Below are 14326 nucleotides of genomic sequence, written 5' to 3'. Positions count from 1 at the left end.
AGGGCCCACCTGGCACATTCTAGGGTTCGTGCCTTGGTGGGGTTGCCAGGGCCCTACTTCCCCCACTTTAGGTTTCAATTAACCAGGGAATTTATTCTTAATATTTAAATCTTAATGTCGTCTTTCCGAAGTGCAGTATTACCCGACGTTGTGGCTGAGTGACACCAAGCATTGAAGAAAATTAAGTGCCTAAGAATTATCTCAAACTAATGATATATTTATGCATTGTGGGTTATTTTGAGTTTTAGACTGGTTAGAGTTGTTTAATAGGTTAATAGTTTCAATCTATTAATCTAATCTTTTCTACTTGACTATTTATTAAAATATATCAGCGATACACGACAGAAGTGGAAGTCACAGCTGGGGGTGACAGAGGAGGGGGTAACAGAGGAGCACGTGACGTGTGCAGACTCGGGGGAGTGGCAGGTGCAGGGCCGCTCATCCCTCCTGCTGGTGGCCTGTGTCTTGCTCCAGACAAGAGGCTGAGGGGAGAGGCTGAGGGGAGAGGCGGAGCCTCCCTTCTTCCCTTCCCTCACTTCCATACTGCTGTTTCGGGGTCTCCGCGTGCCTAGCCTGGCTCCCTGGAGCCAGCAGGAGGCAGGGAAGGTGCGCCCCATCTCAGGGAGCTCCTGGGGTGAAGTCATCTATTCGTTGGTTCATTCAACAGGTATTTCTATTGTTTTCTCAGTTCTTTTGAGAAGAGGAAGCCAGAATTGTCCAGATGGTTAGAAGTCGTAGCTTTGGAGTCGGGAGACCTGGTAGACTTGCTTCTGTCACTAGAAAGCTGAGAGACCATGACAAAGGCCAACCCCCGCCTTTCTGTGAGACAGAAACTGCCCTCTGTAGAAGGCATCAGGCGGAAGGAACTCTGAGAGGGTGATTCCTTGGCTTAAAGTGCCACACCTGGCGTGCTGCACACACTCCATACTTTCTGGCGGTTCCTGTCACCACTGTGTCACTCAGCTTTTCATCAATGGGACCAAAATACCCGATGAGAAAACTTAAAAGAGGAAAAGTTTGTCTTGAGCTCACGGTTTCAGAGGTTCAGTCCATGGTCGGCCAACTCCATCGCTCTGGGCTGAGGGGAGGCAGGGATCTAGGGAGGGGTGTGGGCAAGGAAAGCTGCCCGCCTCTCGGGAGCAGGAGGCGGAAGAGGGAGAACATAGCAGCCAGAGCCAAGGCAGGTCCCCAAGGGCACTCCCCGGTGACCTGCTTCCCCCAGCTCTCCCCGCCTGCCCACACTTACCACCCAGATTATCCCGTCAGGGGGTTAATCCACGGGGAGGTGACAACTCTCATAATTTAATTTCACCTCTGGACATTCCTGCACTTTCTAACATGGACATTTTGGGGGGCACCACATCCAAACCATGACAGCCACTTTCCAGGTTACTTGAGGGGCTGAGGGACAGTGGAGAACGGCATTTCTGGAAGCAGTGGAATGAGAATGCAGGCCCTGGACCTCTAGAGGGTCAGCCACCTGTCCCCTGAGGGCCTGAGTCTGTTCCTGTTGGTGTTGATCGTGGTGCCCGTACCTCCTGGGGTTGTGGCTCAGTGGGAGAGCGCTTGCCTGGCATGTGAGAGGCACTGGTTCTCAGCACCACATTAAATAAATAAATATATTGTGTCCAACTACGACTTAAAAATATTAAAAAGAAGAAGATGAGGATGATGTCAGGATGTCACCCGGCGACCCTATCTTGGCATTTCAGAAAGTGGGAAGTTTTAGGAAGTCTTCCATCAGAAAGATAAGAGCAACTTTCAAGGACTAAGCTGCACTTAGGAAACGGGCCTCCTCAGAACACCCCGGCCCCCGTTCCACTGAGGGCCACGTGAGCGAGGCGTCGCCCAGGTCTGAGTACTCCCTGCTGCGTGTTCACCAAGCCGGGGACCATCGACACTCGCTAGTGACGGAGATGGGCTGCAGAGAGGGCCTGCTGGTGTCAGACACGGCAGGTGCTGATGCTGACCTTACCTGGTTTGCAGGGTGGACAGGCTCTTACTGACCATCGCCACCATGTGCTCTGGGCCGGTGAGACCAAGTCACATCCCTCTGTGGCTTGCACTCCAGTTGGGGAAACAGGTGACAACATGGACGGGGTAATAGAGCACCGCTGGGTGAATACGAGGACCATCGATGATTCAGCCCCCAGCCATGAGCCCAGGAGTGACCTGGTCTGGCTTATTAAACAGCATTGCTCTGGCCGCTCTCTCAGTCATAAATTGGGGGCCATGAACAGGGAGGAGAGAGCCTGGTCGTCAGGTGATTAGGGCAGGAGGGAGAGAGGGGGGCTCAAGCTGGAGTGGTAGCCGTGGGAAAGTGACCGTAGTCAGGGTCTGGCCACACTTGGCAGGTGGAGGTGACAGGAGGTGCTGGTAGGTTCCTTAGTGGGGGTAAGAGAGAGGGAGGAGTTGGGGGCTGTCCAGGGGACAGGGTGCGATTTGAAGTGGAGCCGGCTGCATGGGGTCAGAGAGCCGGGTTTGAGTGGGGAGAGCACTGGGCTGGGGGCAGGACCGTCCTGTCTTGGCACAGAGTGGGGGTGTCAGGCACGTGGCTGTGCAGGTCTGGCGTTCTGGGGGTGGAGGTGACTGGAGGTGGGACTTGGGATTCAGCGTCATACAGTCACTATTTGAAAGAATGAGCTCTCCTGAGATCGTGGGGGTGTGGGTAAAGAGGAGTTCTAGAACTGACCCTTGGGGCTGCCCACAGAGTCAGGAGGTGAGGAGGCCTCAGCAAGGGCACAAGAGTGGCCCCACAGTGGAGGCCTGGCCCTCGGTTGACCCAGAGCCAAGTGAAGAGAGTGGATCAGAGCAGAGGGCGGCTCTGTAAGGGCTGCTGGGGGTGGGGGGTTAGCCGCATGGACAGGGGACAGGGCCGTGGGTTGAACAGCGGGCGTCGCAGGGGGCCTTAGAGGGACAGCTCTGGGGGTGAGGTCGAGGCAACAGCCTCATTAGACTAAGGAGTACTGCCAAGGAGAGGGCCTGCCACCGTCTGCAGGCAGATGCCGGTCAGTGGCACCGATCAGTGGGAGGGGGCGGGTCTGAAGTCGGCCTCCGCAGCAGGTCCACTGGGCCCTGGAGTTGGGCCGGGGTGTGTGTGAATTCATTTCACATCCCAGCGTCCGTGCATCCGCGGAGAGTAGCAAGCTCTGCCTGAGATGGTCGCCCTCTCTATGGAGTGGCGTCTTCTAATCATGAAGCTGAGTCTTGAGGCAGGTCAGCAAGGCGTCCATACACCCTGGGTTGGGAGGATTCCCTCCCCTCGGGTTGTCTCGGGTGAGGTGCCCGAGTCATTGGCACCCTTGGCGAAGGGCAGTGGTCCCCGGGCTGTGTCTGGAGGCGGAGGGGTCTGCGCAGGAGCACAGCGCACATCTGCTGGGTGAGGGGCGGGCCTCTACCAGGGCTTTAGACTTCTCGGATTCCAGCCCACTCGTTGTGTTGTTCAGATGGAAAGACTGAGTCCCGGCAGCCGGGGACAGGGGTGCATGGCTGTTGTCCCTGCAGCTTGGGTTTCTGAGGTTGAAGGATCCCTTGAGCCTAGGAGTTCGTGACCAGTCTGAGCCACATAGTGAGAGCCATCTCAAGAGAAGAGTAAAACCCGAGTCCCAGAAAGGGCAGCCTAGGGAATTGACAGCAGAAATCAGAGTGAAGCTCAGGTGGCTGAGAATTTGTCATATTTACTGTGACTTGATAGAATAAGTGTCAGCATTTTGGGGTGGAATGATGTAGAAATTGTGCCTAGAAACAATGTCATCTGGCTCTGGGGCACCTGGCATCACCTGGGCCTCTTTCTCCAGCCTGCCCAGAGATAGCGTGACTTCAGGCCTCAGGTCCGTGGTTAAGTTACATGGTTCGTTGTCTGAGGCTGCAGGGTTTAGTGGTAGCAGCAGACAGGAGCCAGAATTGCTTTTCAGACTAGGCTTGTCACCCTGCCATTTACTTACTTGTGAATGTTGAGTTGGGGTGTGGAAGTGAACAAAGAATGGGTCCTGTTCTGTGTTTTGGTTTCCCCATCTGGTCCCAGGTCCGGTGGTGCCGGTTGTGACGGAGTGGGTATAAGCTCTTGAATTAGCATGTAAAACACAGAGGAAGATATTTGTTTTGCAAACCCTCCCCGGCAGTCTTCAAGCACGTTGGACAGTCCAGTCTCAGTAATGGGGATGCATAAGAACAAAATGAGCAAAAGCTGTGGGTAGCGGAGGGCAGTGGTTTATAAGCTTTACTGTTCTCAAGCCATTTCTTCAAATGTAGTCCTGTAGAATGTATGGGTTTCCTGTGGCTGCTCTAACAAATGACAGTAGTTCCCACTTCCCCACAGTTTCACTTTTTGTAGTCTCAGAACTGTGGTCCAAAAATATTAGATGGAAAATTCCAGAAATAAACCATGAGTGAGTTTTAAATTACTTGTTATTCCAAGTAGCATGATGAAATTTCAACAGAGTCCTGCTTTGTTCGCTGTTCGTCCAGGGTATCCACACTGTATGTACTACCTGCCCACTAGTTACTTCGTACCTCTCTTGGTTCTCAGGTAAGCTCTCTGACTAGTATCATAGTGCTTGTTCTCAAGTAGCCTTTATCACTTAATAATGGCCAAGAGTAGTGATGTGAAGGAGGCACTAGGGTATAAAACGTGGAAGGATAAATTAACTCTGGGCTGTTTGGCAACACTGAAAACAAGACAGCACAGAAAATAAAATAAAATTAAAAAAAACAGTGTCTGTGGGTTGGATGTGGTTACCATGGTTTCACACACCCACCTGGGGTCTGCAGTATGTCCCCCAGAGGGAAAAGGGGCTGCTGTACCGTGAACTGGGTGACTTAAACCAACAGAAGTTTATTGTTTCAAAGTTCTTGGGACCAGAAGTCTGAAGTCAAGTGTCCCCGGGGTGGTTCTGTCTCTAGTGGCCTCTGGGAAAATCCTGTTGTTAGGCTGGCCCTGCTTCAGGTGGCCTTCAGCATTCCTTGGCTTGTGGCCGCATCACTGCAGTGACACGGCCTCCTCCTCGTCTCTGTGCCTCCTCCCTTTCCGTCTCAGATCTCCCTGGTCTTACAGTGACCCTTGGTGCATGTTGGGCCCCCCCCAGTAATTCCAGGGTGAGCTCAGTGCCAATGCCCGTAACTGCTACACTGCAAAGGCCCTTTCCCCAAATTCACAGATTCTGGGATCAGGATGTGGACATATCTTATTTATGGGGGCACCCTGTACCCCACTACAGAGGTGAAGAGGTACAGACGTGTGTGGGTCAAAACCAAAGGCAGAGCCGTGCGTGTTGGAGGAGGGGGAGGGAGGGCCTGTCTACACCCCCGCGTTAGTCAGCAGTGACAGATTCACCCACACGAACAACTTAAAGGACAGAAGGCTCTCTGGCTCACGGTTCCAGTCCAAGGTCGACTGGCTGCATCGCTCTGGGCCTGGATGAGGCAGGACGTCAGGACCCGAAGGCCTGGCAGAGCACAGCTGCTCAGCTCGTGGTGGCCGGGAAGCAGAGACAGGGGGAAGGGGCCTGATTCGAGATACAAACCCCCCCCCCCCCGCCCCCGCGACCCACTTCCTGCGCGAGGCCCTGCTTCCTCAGTCCCCACCACCTCCCAGTCCTGCCATGGGGTTATGGCTCCATCAGGTCAGCCCACTGCTGAGCTTAGAGCCTTCCGGATGGTCCAGTCCCTTCTCCAAAGTCCCACCTCTGATACGGTCACATTGGGGACCAACCCTTTCACATGCAAACGTTGGGGACATTATGGGTCCAAACTGAAACAGCCAACTCCCCATTCCAGCTATGTGTGTGCTCGAACCTTTGCCATGGAACCCCGAGTTCTCAAAGGGCCATACTTTGAGAACCATTGCCTGAGAGAAAGGCCAGGGCTCCCAGTCTTCTTGGGCAGGGGCCCATTGGGTCTGGCTTCCCTCCCAGCAGACCCCCTTAAGCAGTAACCAGTGACCACATATAGCAGGTACTTACTGAAAAATATCCTTTTTAGTGCCCGACTTTGGATTTTATGTTGAAGTGTGACTTGGGTTAAATATAAAATTCATAGCATATCTTGAGCAACTATTTTGTAGTTATCTATATATAAATCTATTTTACAGCGACACAAATAGAATAGATTATGGAGTGTCAGCATGTAGATAGATTCCGAGTGCTTTTTCACTAATATACCTAATGATTCGTGCTGAGAATATCCAAGGGCTCCACTGTACATTTAAATGGATATAATTAAAATAATGAGCTCTATTTTAAAAAATGATATATGAAAAAAAAATTTTTAAGGAAGTTAGAAGGAGCTGCACCACTAATTCAAAGTGATATAAGTACTTCTGCAATTCCATTGTTATTAGGACACCTAATTAAATGCAGAGCATCCGAGAAAAGCATCGTTGGGCTTGTAAATCTAAAGCGCAGAAGTCGCGGGGAGGAGAAGGAAGTTGCTGTGTCCTTGATGCTGGGGCTGGGGGTGTCGTGAGCCATTGTGCCTGTGGGTGAAGGAGGGTGGCTTCTTTCCTCTAGGGGTCAGGCTGGTCACATGGCTGCAGCTGTATCACCCGGCGTGGCCTCTGGGTGTTGGGGTACAGGGTGAGGGTGAAGGAGCCAAGGAGAGGCTGCCCTCCCACGGGCGGAGCCATGGCCCTGCTTCCTACCTCCCAACTCCTGGGGCTGGTAGGTCTGCAGAAGGGACAGAGGGTGGGGAATCCAGACTCATGGGCTTAGGTCCCAGCTCTGCCCTGTGTCCTGGGTCTGGAGAGGGTCTCCAGTGATGCATTCATACCCAGGCCTGTTGCAAATGGATGTCCTTCAGTTCTGCAAACCCACATCAAGTATCTGCTCCATCCCAAGGGACCCTCAGGAGGCATAGGAGGCTTGAGTCCCAGTGCCATCTTATCAGGAAGTGGTCATTCTTTTGGTCATTAACTGAGTACAGCATTTATAGAGCACCTACTGTGTGCCTGCTGGACGCTAGGAATGCAGCATTACATAAGACTGCCAAGACCTGCTCGTAGGTGTGAACGGCTTGGTGAGTCATAAACGGACAAGATATCTTCAGAGAGCGGCCAGGGCTGCATAGGAAGTAAAATGAGGTGATGAGCTAGAAGCTAGACAGGGAGGTCAGAAAGGTGACCAGTGCCCCGAGATGAGTTCATCAGCACGCTGTGGGAGGACAGCTGTAAGCGTCACCTGTGCGTGCAAGGTGGACATGACATTCAGACGGGGAGTCTAACTCAGACTCCAAGCTGCGAAGGCTTCCCAAAGGCATCATCCGTCGTACAGGCACCTGCTGTCTGTGCACATCCACTCCACGCCAGGTCCCTGGCTGAGCTGCTCAGGGGCGTCATCTCCCACCCCTGCACCAGCGAGAGTCATGGTCCCCTGTGACCGACAGGGAAACTGAGGGTTGGAGAGGAGTCTTTGCCCAAGGTCACAGGGCATGTGAGTGGGCAGATGGGAGTTACACCCAGCTTGTGTGGCTCCATGCTCCCCTTCCCCACCATAGTGTCCTGGTACCATTGAGGACTCAGGAGCAGGGAGGGACACTGAGTCTGTGAGATTCAGAACATGGGCAGTGGAGGAAGCTGGGGTGAAGGGCTTCTGAGGAGGAGGCTGTTCCATCACCTCCTGTCTTGTCTCTGTGCCCAGTGAACCTCAGGACAGGCAGGACTGGCCGACTGTTAGCACCATGTGGTCTCAGCTAGTAGTGAGAACACTAGCAGTTTCTCTCGTGTTGAAAAACACAGCGCATTGCTGGCTCTTCCATCAGTATGTCAGTCTCTGCTGCATGTACAGGTCTAGACAAGGTCCTCACTCCTTCACAGGCCTCTGTCACATTACCCAACAGTGGTAGAACCTGGTTTGAATGTCTGTTGGTCGGACTCCACAGCCTGTACACTAAAATCCATGCCATGTAAGGTCCTATCCTTGCACCCTCTGCTCACTGTTTATGTTAGTCTGTTTTCTGCTGCTATTACAAAATACTCAAGACTAGATACCTTATAAAGAAAAGAGGTTTATAATCCCAGAAGCTTAGGAGGCTGGCTGAAGCAGGAGGAGTGCAAGTTCAAAGCCAGCCTCAGCAACTCAGTGAGGCCCTAAGCAATTTAGGGAGACTCTGTCTCAAAATTATAAAAAGTGAAAACCGCCGAGGATGTGGCTCAGTAGAAAAGAATCCCTGGGTTCAATCCCTGGTGTGAAAGACAGAAAGAGAGGGAGGAAGGAAGGGGAAAAGAAGTTTATTGAGCTCGTAGTCCCTAAGGTCCAGGGGTGTGGTGCTGCCCTGGATTCTGGAGAGGCCTCAGGGTAGATGGCATCACAATGGTGGAGCCGTGTTCAAGAGGTAGCGGTCACGGCGACACAGGAAGCTGGTGCGCGTAGAGCGGGACACTGTTGCCCAGCAGCCCACTCTGGTGGGAGCTGGCGCACACTGTGGGACGTGCTCATCCCGCTGTGACCCCTGTCACCCCCACTAGGCTCCACCTCTGACATGGCCACGCCGGGGCCGGACCTGCAGCACGGGAGCCTTTGGGGTTGCACTTACACCATTATTCCTCTCTCCCTGCCCCACAGCAAGGGATGGTGGGCGCCAGGGAAGCATCTGCCCTGGGAGCACCGTCGCCCACGACTTGAGATAGTGGTCCCACCACTCAGCCCTGGGCTGACCCAGATTCCAGGCCTGGTGCTGGTCCAGCTCACTCCATGACACCTGCTTCCCACAGGAACATCCCCGGCCTCTGCTCCTGCCTCCGGGGGTGGGCCTCTGCCCTAGGCATCGCCTTCTGTTGCTGACCGGCTGCAGCAACAGAGTAGCCTCCTTCTCCGAAGCCTCAGTGGTTCCTCGTGGCCTCTCACACCTGCTGGCTGCCCGGAGCCGAAGGCTTCTCTGCCTGCAAGGACGGCAGCGAAGCACTGGCGGATGGAGTGGCTGAGACCCCGAGAGGAAATGGGTCCTGCCCCAGCCACACAGGCACACACTCCCTTGTGGAGGCGCAGCAGCCAGGGGACCGCCCGTCTTGCCCCTTGCTCAGATGCCCTGGGTTTCCACTCTGTTCTGGATACTAAAATTCAGAAGTGGGTGATGTGGGGGCTGCTCCCTTCTGAGCCTGAGCGCCAGATGCCTGTGACAGGTGCCTGTCCCCCCTCTCACGCCCTGACACCACTGGACATGTGAGCCCACCAGCCAGGGCCTGGGCTTCCTGGAGTGTGAGGCAGAGAGGAGCTGGTCCGCTGCAGGGGTCTGTGCGTGAGGACACTCCCCGGAGCACGGGGAGCCAGAGGGTTCCCTAGACAGATGAGCCAGTGACTTCTGAGGGGTGGACCATCGGCTTACGTTTCCTGCTGTGGACAATGTCTGGTGCTGGCGTGTGACATGGTGAGAGCGGCACCTCTGCGCCCGCTGGTGAGAAGGGTCCTAAGGGCCTGTCATTCACGGCAGTGGGAGCGGTCGCAGGCCGGGCACTGTGGGTGCTCCCCCTGTGCTTGATGAAAACCCACGCGACAACTCCCGTGGCTCCGGTTTGCACATGGAGAAACTGAGGCTGGGAGATGCGGTGGCTGGCACAGCTGTGAGAGCAGAAGTGGCGGTGCCCACCAGGGCTGGGGTCACCAGCCTCCCTTTCCAGGCCTCCAACTGCTGTCCTGAGGCCTGTTGGCCCACGCGGGCTGCTGTAGCACAGCGCACAGACCTGGCGGCTCCACCAAACAGCAGTTTCTCTTCCAGAGTCTGGAGGCTTGAGGCCCAGGGTCAGGGCCCAGCTTGCTGCAATTCTGGTGAGGAGCTTCCTAGCTTGCAGGTGGCCACCTTCGCCCTGTCCTTGCGTGGAGAAGAACACGGGCTTTGGTAACGCCACCTAACCCCTTCACCAGGCTACCACCCTCTTGGCCTCATTAAGCCCAGCTGCCTCCTAAGGACCCGATTTCCAGGCACAGTCATGTTAGGGATGACGAGGGCATAGGAATGGGGGCAGGCACCGTGACCCACAGCACCTCCAGGTGGCCTCTGCTTGCCCCTGGCTAGCTGCCCCCACCTACCCTCTTGGCTCAATACCCCAACCTTTTCCAACCTGGGGGACAGCTGGAGTGAGGCCAGCAGGCATGACGCGCCCCAGGCCCCTGGCGGATGGAGTGGCTGAGACCCCGAGAGGAGACGGTCCTGGCCCGGCCACACAGCAAGCCCCTGCGGATCCAGGCCCAGAGCCCAGGCCCGCCGCCGGGTGCTTCAGTAGGTGTGCCCGGGGGCTCTGCCTGAGCCAGCCTTAAAGGTCACAGTCCAGGCCCTTCAGGGCACTGGAGAGGCCGGCATGGCCAGGGCGGCCTGCCCCGGCCAGCCACGTGACGATTTCCAGCGTGTGCATGCCTCAGCTTCCTTACCACACCAGGTCCCAGGGCCACAGGGTGATGTGGAGAGTCTCGTTGAGATTGGCTTCTGGGGTGGGTGTCAGGGCCTGGCCTGCCACTATTTTTGTGGGTGGCCCAGGGCCGTCACGACTCTGCTCCTGACCCCCGTGTCCTCCTGGGACACAGACTCCATGGTGCATGCCCTGCCCTGCTCAGTGCTGACCCGGCTGCTCCAGGTTCTCTGGTGTTGGAAGAGCCACCTCTGTACCCGAGGGCTGGCTCCCACCATGGCCATCGCGGGAGCCTTTGGGGACTGGAGTTTCCCTATCTGTAAAACAGGAGCAGGAAGAGCTTGGAGAGCTCTCCAGGCGGCCTGCCAAGGAGGGAAGCGAGCAGCACGCGCGCGTGGCCTGCGCCAGACACTTAAACGCTGGCTGCTCAACTCGTGGTTTGAGGAGCAGGCGCCAGCTGACCTGGGAGCTCGTCAGAGACGCAGGACCCCAGGCCCCAGCCCTGCTGCAGCATCCCGCAGTGATCAGGATCCCTAGCCGGTGCAGGTGCACGATGAGGTCTGAGAAAAAGGGATGTCAGCCAGCTGTGGGTACCCTTCTAGGACGCTGGTAACTCACTTGTGGTCAGTACAAACGAGGGCCAGGAGTCAGCTGGGCACATCTGGACCTCTTTAGACTCCCGCTCTCCTAACAGTAACATTAGTTGGAGCCATATCCGCCTGGCAGTTTTCAAACTGTGCTTCAAGGCCCCCCTGGGAGCCTTGGGGCAGCCACCCGGACAGTGTGGGAAGCTAAGTGGGCTGGGGGTCCTGCTGTCCACTCCATACACAGCCTTGTGTGTCTCTGTGGTGCCTTGTGCTGGTGGCTTCCCAGCTGGGCCTGGGAGCAGGGATGGTGTCCACTCTGAGCAGACTCTCTTCTTTCCTAGGGAGCGCTTGAAGCGCAGCCAGAAGAGCACCAAGGTGGAGGGCCCAGAGCCAGCGCCAGCTGAGGCCTCGCTGAGTGCCGAACAGGGTACGATGACGGAGGTGAAGGTCAAGACAGAGCTGCCCGACGACTACATCCAGGAGGTGATCTGGCAGGGTGAGGCCAAGGAGGAGAAGAAGGTGGTCAGCAAGGACGGGACAGGCGACGTGCCTGCAGAGATCTGCGTGGTGATTGGCGGTGTCCGCAACCAGCAGACCCTTGGTGAGCACCCAGCGGAGAGGCTCAGGGCCAGGGCCAGGGCGGGAATGTGGGGCTAGCATCGTGGGGGAGTGAGCCTGGCCTCTGCCCCATCCTTTGCTGAGAGCCCCTGCAGCAGCCTGGGCAAGCGTATGCTTCCTGAGACCCACCTCTATGTCTGTCTGCAGGCTCTTATCTTCCTGCCCCGGCGGGCAAAACCCTACCCACCTGTTGGGCCCTTGTGGCAGCCAAAGGCTCAGGACCTTCTGTGTGCCTCCTGAGTCCCTTGTGCCCCTTGGGGCCAGAATCTCCCTGGTCACTTGCCTGTCTGCCTTTCTCCCTCCTTGGTTTGATCACGGTTCCTGGGGGCTGCCCGAGCAGACTCCTGGTCAAGATCAGATTAGTGACACCACACCTTGCCCTCCTGAGAGAAGCTGTAGAAACCAGCTTTCTAGCAACGCTTTCTCTTCCTTCCTCTCCCGGGGTCCCCCACAGGGCTTCCTGCGCCACTGCCAGGCTCACAGCTCAGCTGCCCACAAGCCCAACAAACAGGCTTGTTTCGTGTAAGTAGAGCGGAGCCAGCAGGACAGGTGGCGGGGACCGTGTCCAGTTGGAGCCCCTCACCCTACGCACATGGGGTGGCTGCTCCTCAGCTGGTCTCTGAGCTCGGCGTTGCCAGGTCTCTCACAAATTGCACGCCAGGAATGAGCATTGTGATGTGAATTCTTTCGGTTTTTAGTGTTGGCAACAAATTGCACTTTTGAAATCTGCCAAACGGAACATATTTGTGGGTCTGAGTCTTTCCAAGGGCCACAAGTTTGCAACCCCTGCTCTGTGAAACGAAGCCCACGGTCCTCAGCCTGACTTTGTCGCCATGTCTGGTCAGACCCTGGGCTTCCGTTTCCATCCGCGCTGCCCTCCGCGTTTCCTGAGCTTTCTGTGTCTTTGGGAGTGCCGCTGCCTCCTTTGTCACTGGTTGGTCTGGCCTGCCTTTTTCTAAGTGCCTGCATCTGCCTGGTGTGCATCCTGTGTGGCCCTCAGGGCCTCACGGTGAAGGTCCCTGTGTCTGTTCCACCTGGTTCCACTCAGGTCCTGTGGCCTTTTCTCCCCAGCCACTGGGCTTGGCCTCATGCCCGCTTCCCAACCATTCCTCTGCTGTCTGAGCCGTGATCAGCCCTGCCTGGGTCGTGCGGCACCTCTGACACCTGTGCTTATGTGTCTCCCTGCCCAGCATCGCCTGCTCTGCACGCTGGCTCCAGGGAGGCCTTGCCAAAGCAGACCCCTGACCGTGCCGCTCCCTGCTGGTCAGCCTCAGGACCGACTCTCCCCCATCTCTGAGTTGAGGCTGTGGCCTCAGGTCCTCCGTAGCCCCAGGTCCTGCTCATCTTTCCAGACCTCTCATTCCAGAGCAGTCTGCTCTTCTCTGCTCCTGCTGTTCCCTCTCCTGGGAACTCCTTTGCCCTTTTCCCAAATCACCCCACACCTGTGCCATCTGCTTTCAGAAGCGTCCCCTGATCCCTCTGGTCAGAAGGGTCTGTTTCCACCCTGGCCCTCACTAGGACACCTTCCCACTGTCTCTTTACAGAAGAGGCCTTCACTGTGTCTATGTCTCTGCCAGGTGACTGGTAACCCCTCAAGTTTGGAGCTCCAGGACCTGCCTGATTTCTGTCCCCTTGCTCCCCACTCCTGCCCATGGTACCTAGCAAGGTCCTGGCTTCCGGAAGTAATGTTCACAGTGGTACTGTAACTGCTGGAATGGGGCTGGGTTATGCTGCAGTAACAAAAGGTCCTAAAACAAAGAGATCTGGCAGCTTAAAACTCCACAAAAGTTTATTTCTTATTTACACTGCATGTTCATGTGGGTCACAGGGGGCTCTGCCTTCCTCTGGGCTCGGACAGAAATCAGCCCTTATGTGGAATTCTGCTGGCCAAACAAGCCCTGGGTGGGCTCCCCTGGCAATCCTTGGCTGTAGCCAAAAGGAAGTGGTATTAAGTCCGCTCGCAGCCATTGGCTAGAGCTAATCACATGGTTCTACCCAACGTCAAGGAAACTGGGAACAGTCATCCTTCCACCACCGGAATCTGGGTGAACAGAGTGTCTGGAACAGGTGTTCAGTGCCACAGGAGACAAGCCTTTTCAGGGGTTGGACCTGCCCTCCTGCCGTCAGTATTCACCCCCACCCCCGGGGCCAAGGACTGAGTTCCCCCACCCCCGGGGGGATTGTTCCTGGGGAGAGGACGTGCCCTTGCTCTCTCTGGTGTGCGCCCTGAGACTCACCAGACCCAGCAGCTGTCCCATGCTTACCAGAGATGCCCAGTGACGGGCAGCAGAATCTGAGTCTTGGAGTGGAGCCGGGCCCAGGTCCACCAGGGAAGCCTCGAGCATTCAAGCCAGGGACGTGTCGGAGCCTTCCTGTGACGCTGCCTGCACAGGGACAGCCCCTGGGTCCTGGAGCCTTGTGCCAGCCGCGATGGGGTTTCCATCTCAGCTGCTGCTCTGCAGTGAGGCCCGTCTGTCTGACTGTCCTCATCTGTGAAATGGCCACCTCGTGGGTGTGGGAATCCAGACTGGCACCGAGGGCACGGTGTTGCCCGAGAGTGAGCTCCGCTGCTCTGACTGCGAGGGGATCGGACCTCTGACGTGGGAGTGTGGTGCCCCGGGCAAGTTTCTTGCCCTCTCGGTGCCTCGGTGCCACAGCTGCCAATTCCCCGGGTTACCTGAGGACGGGAAGAAGCCTAGGCACAGCGTTTGACAGGGTGCTTAGTCAGCAGCCCAGGGCGGTTGCGTTGGTGCTGTGCAGAGTGGAAAGTGCTCTTCAAGGTGCGGCA

The 14326-nt window shown here is 56.2% G+C and overlaps 1 protein-coding gene across 11 annotated transcripts in view; it reads left to right on the top strand.

The window, feature by feature from the left end:
- The window catches only part of Znf618 (zinc finger protein 618), a 160684-nt gene that overhangs the window by 90745 nt on the left and 55613 nt on the right, over positions 1 to 14326 (top strand). For all 11 annotated transcript variants that reach the window (XM_076845640.2, XM_076845639.2, XM_076845644.2 and 8 more), the window contains one exon: positions 11262 to 11521. In XM_076845640.2, coding sequence (XP_076701755.1) covers positions 11262 to 11521 — 260 coding nt within the window. The remainder of the gene's footprint in view (positions 1 to 11261; positions 11522 to 14326) is intronic.

Source organism: Callospermophilus lateralis, chromosome 2 (genome assembly GCF_048772815.1).
Source record: "Callospermophilus lateralis isolate mCalLat2 chromosome 2, mCalLat2.hap1, whole genome shotgun sequence".
Taxonomy (NCBI): Eukaryota; Metazoa; Chordata; class Mammalia; order Rodentia; family Sciuridae; genus Callospermophilus; species Callospermophilus lateralis.
The sequence above is the reverse complement of the archived record's forward strand: the minus strand, read 5'-3'. Positions and strand labels throughout refer to the sequence as shown.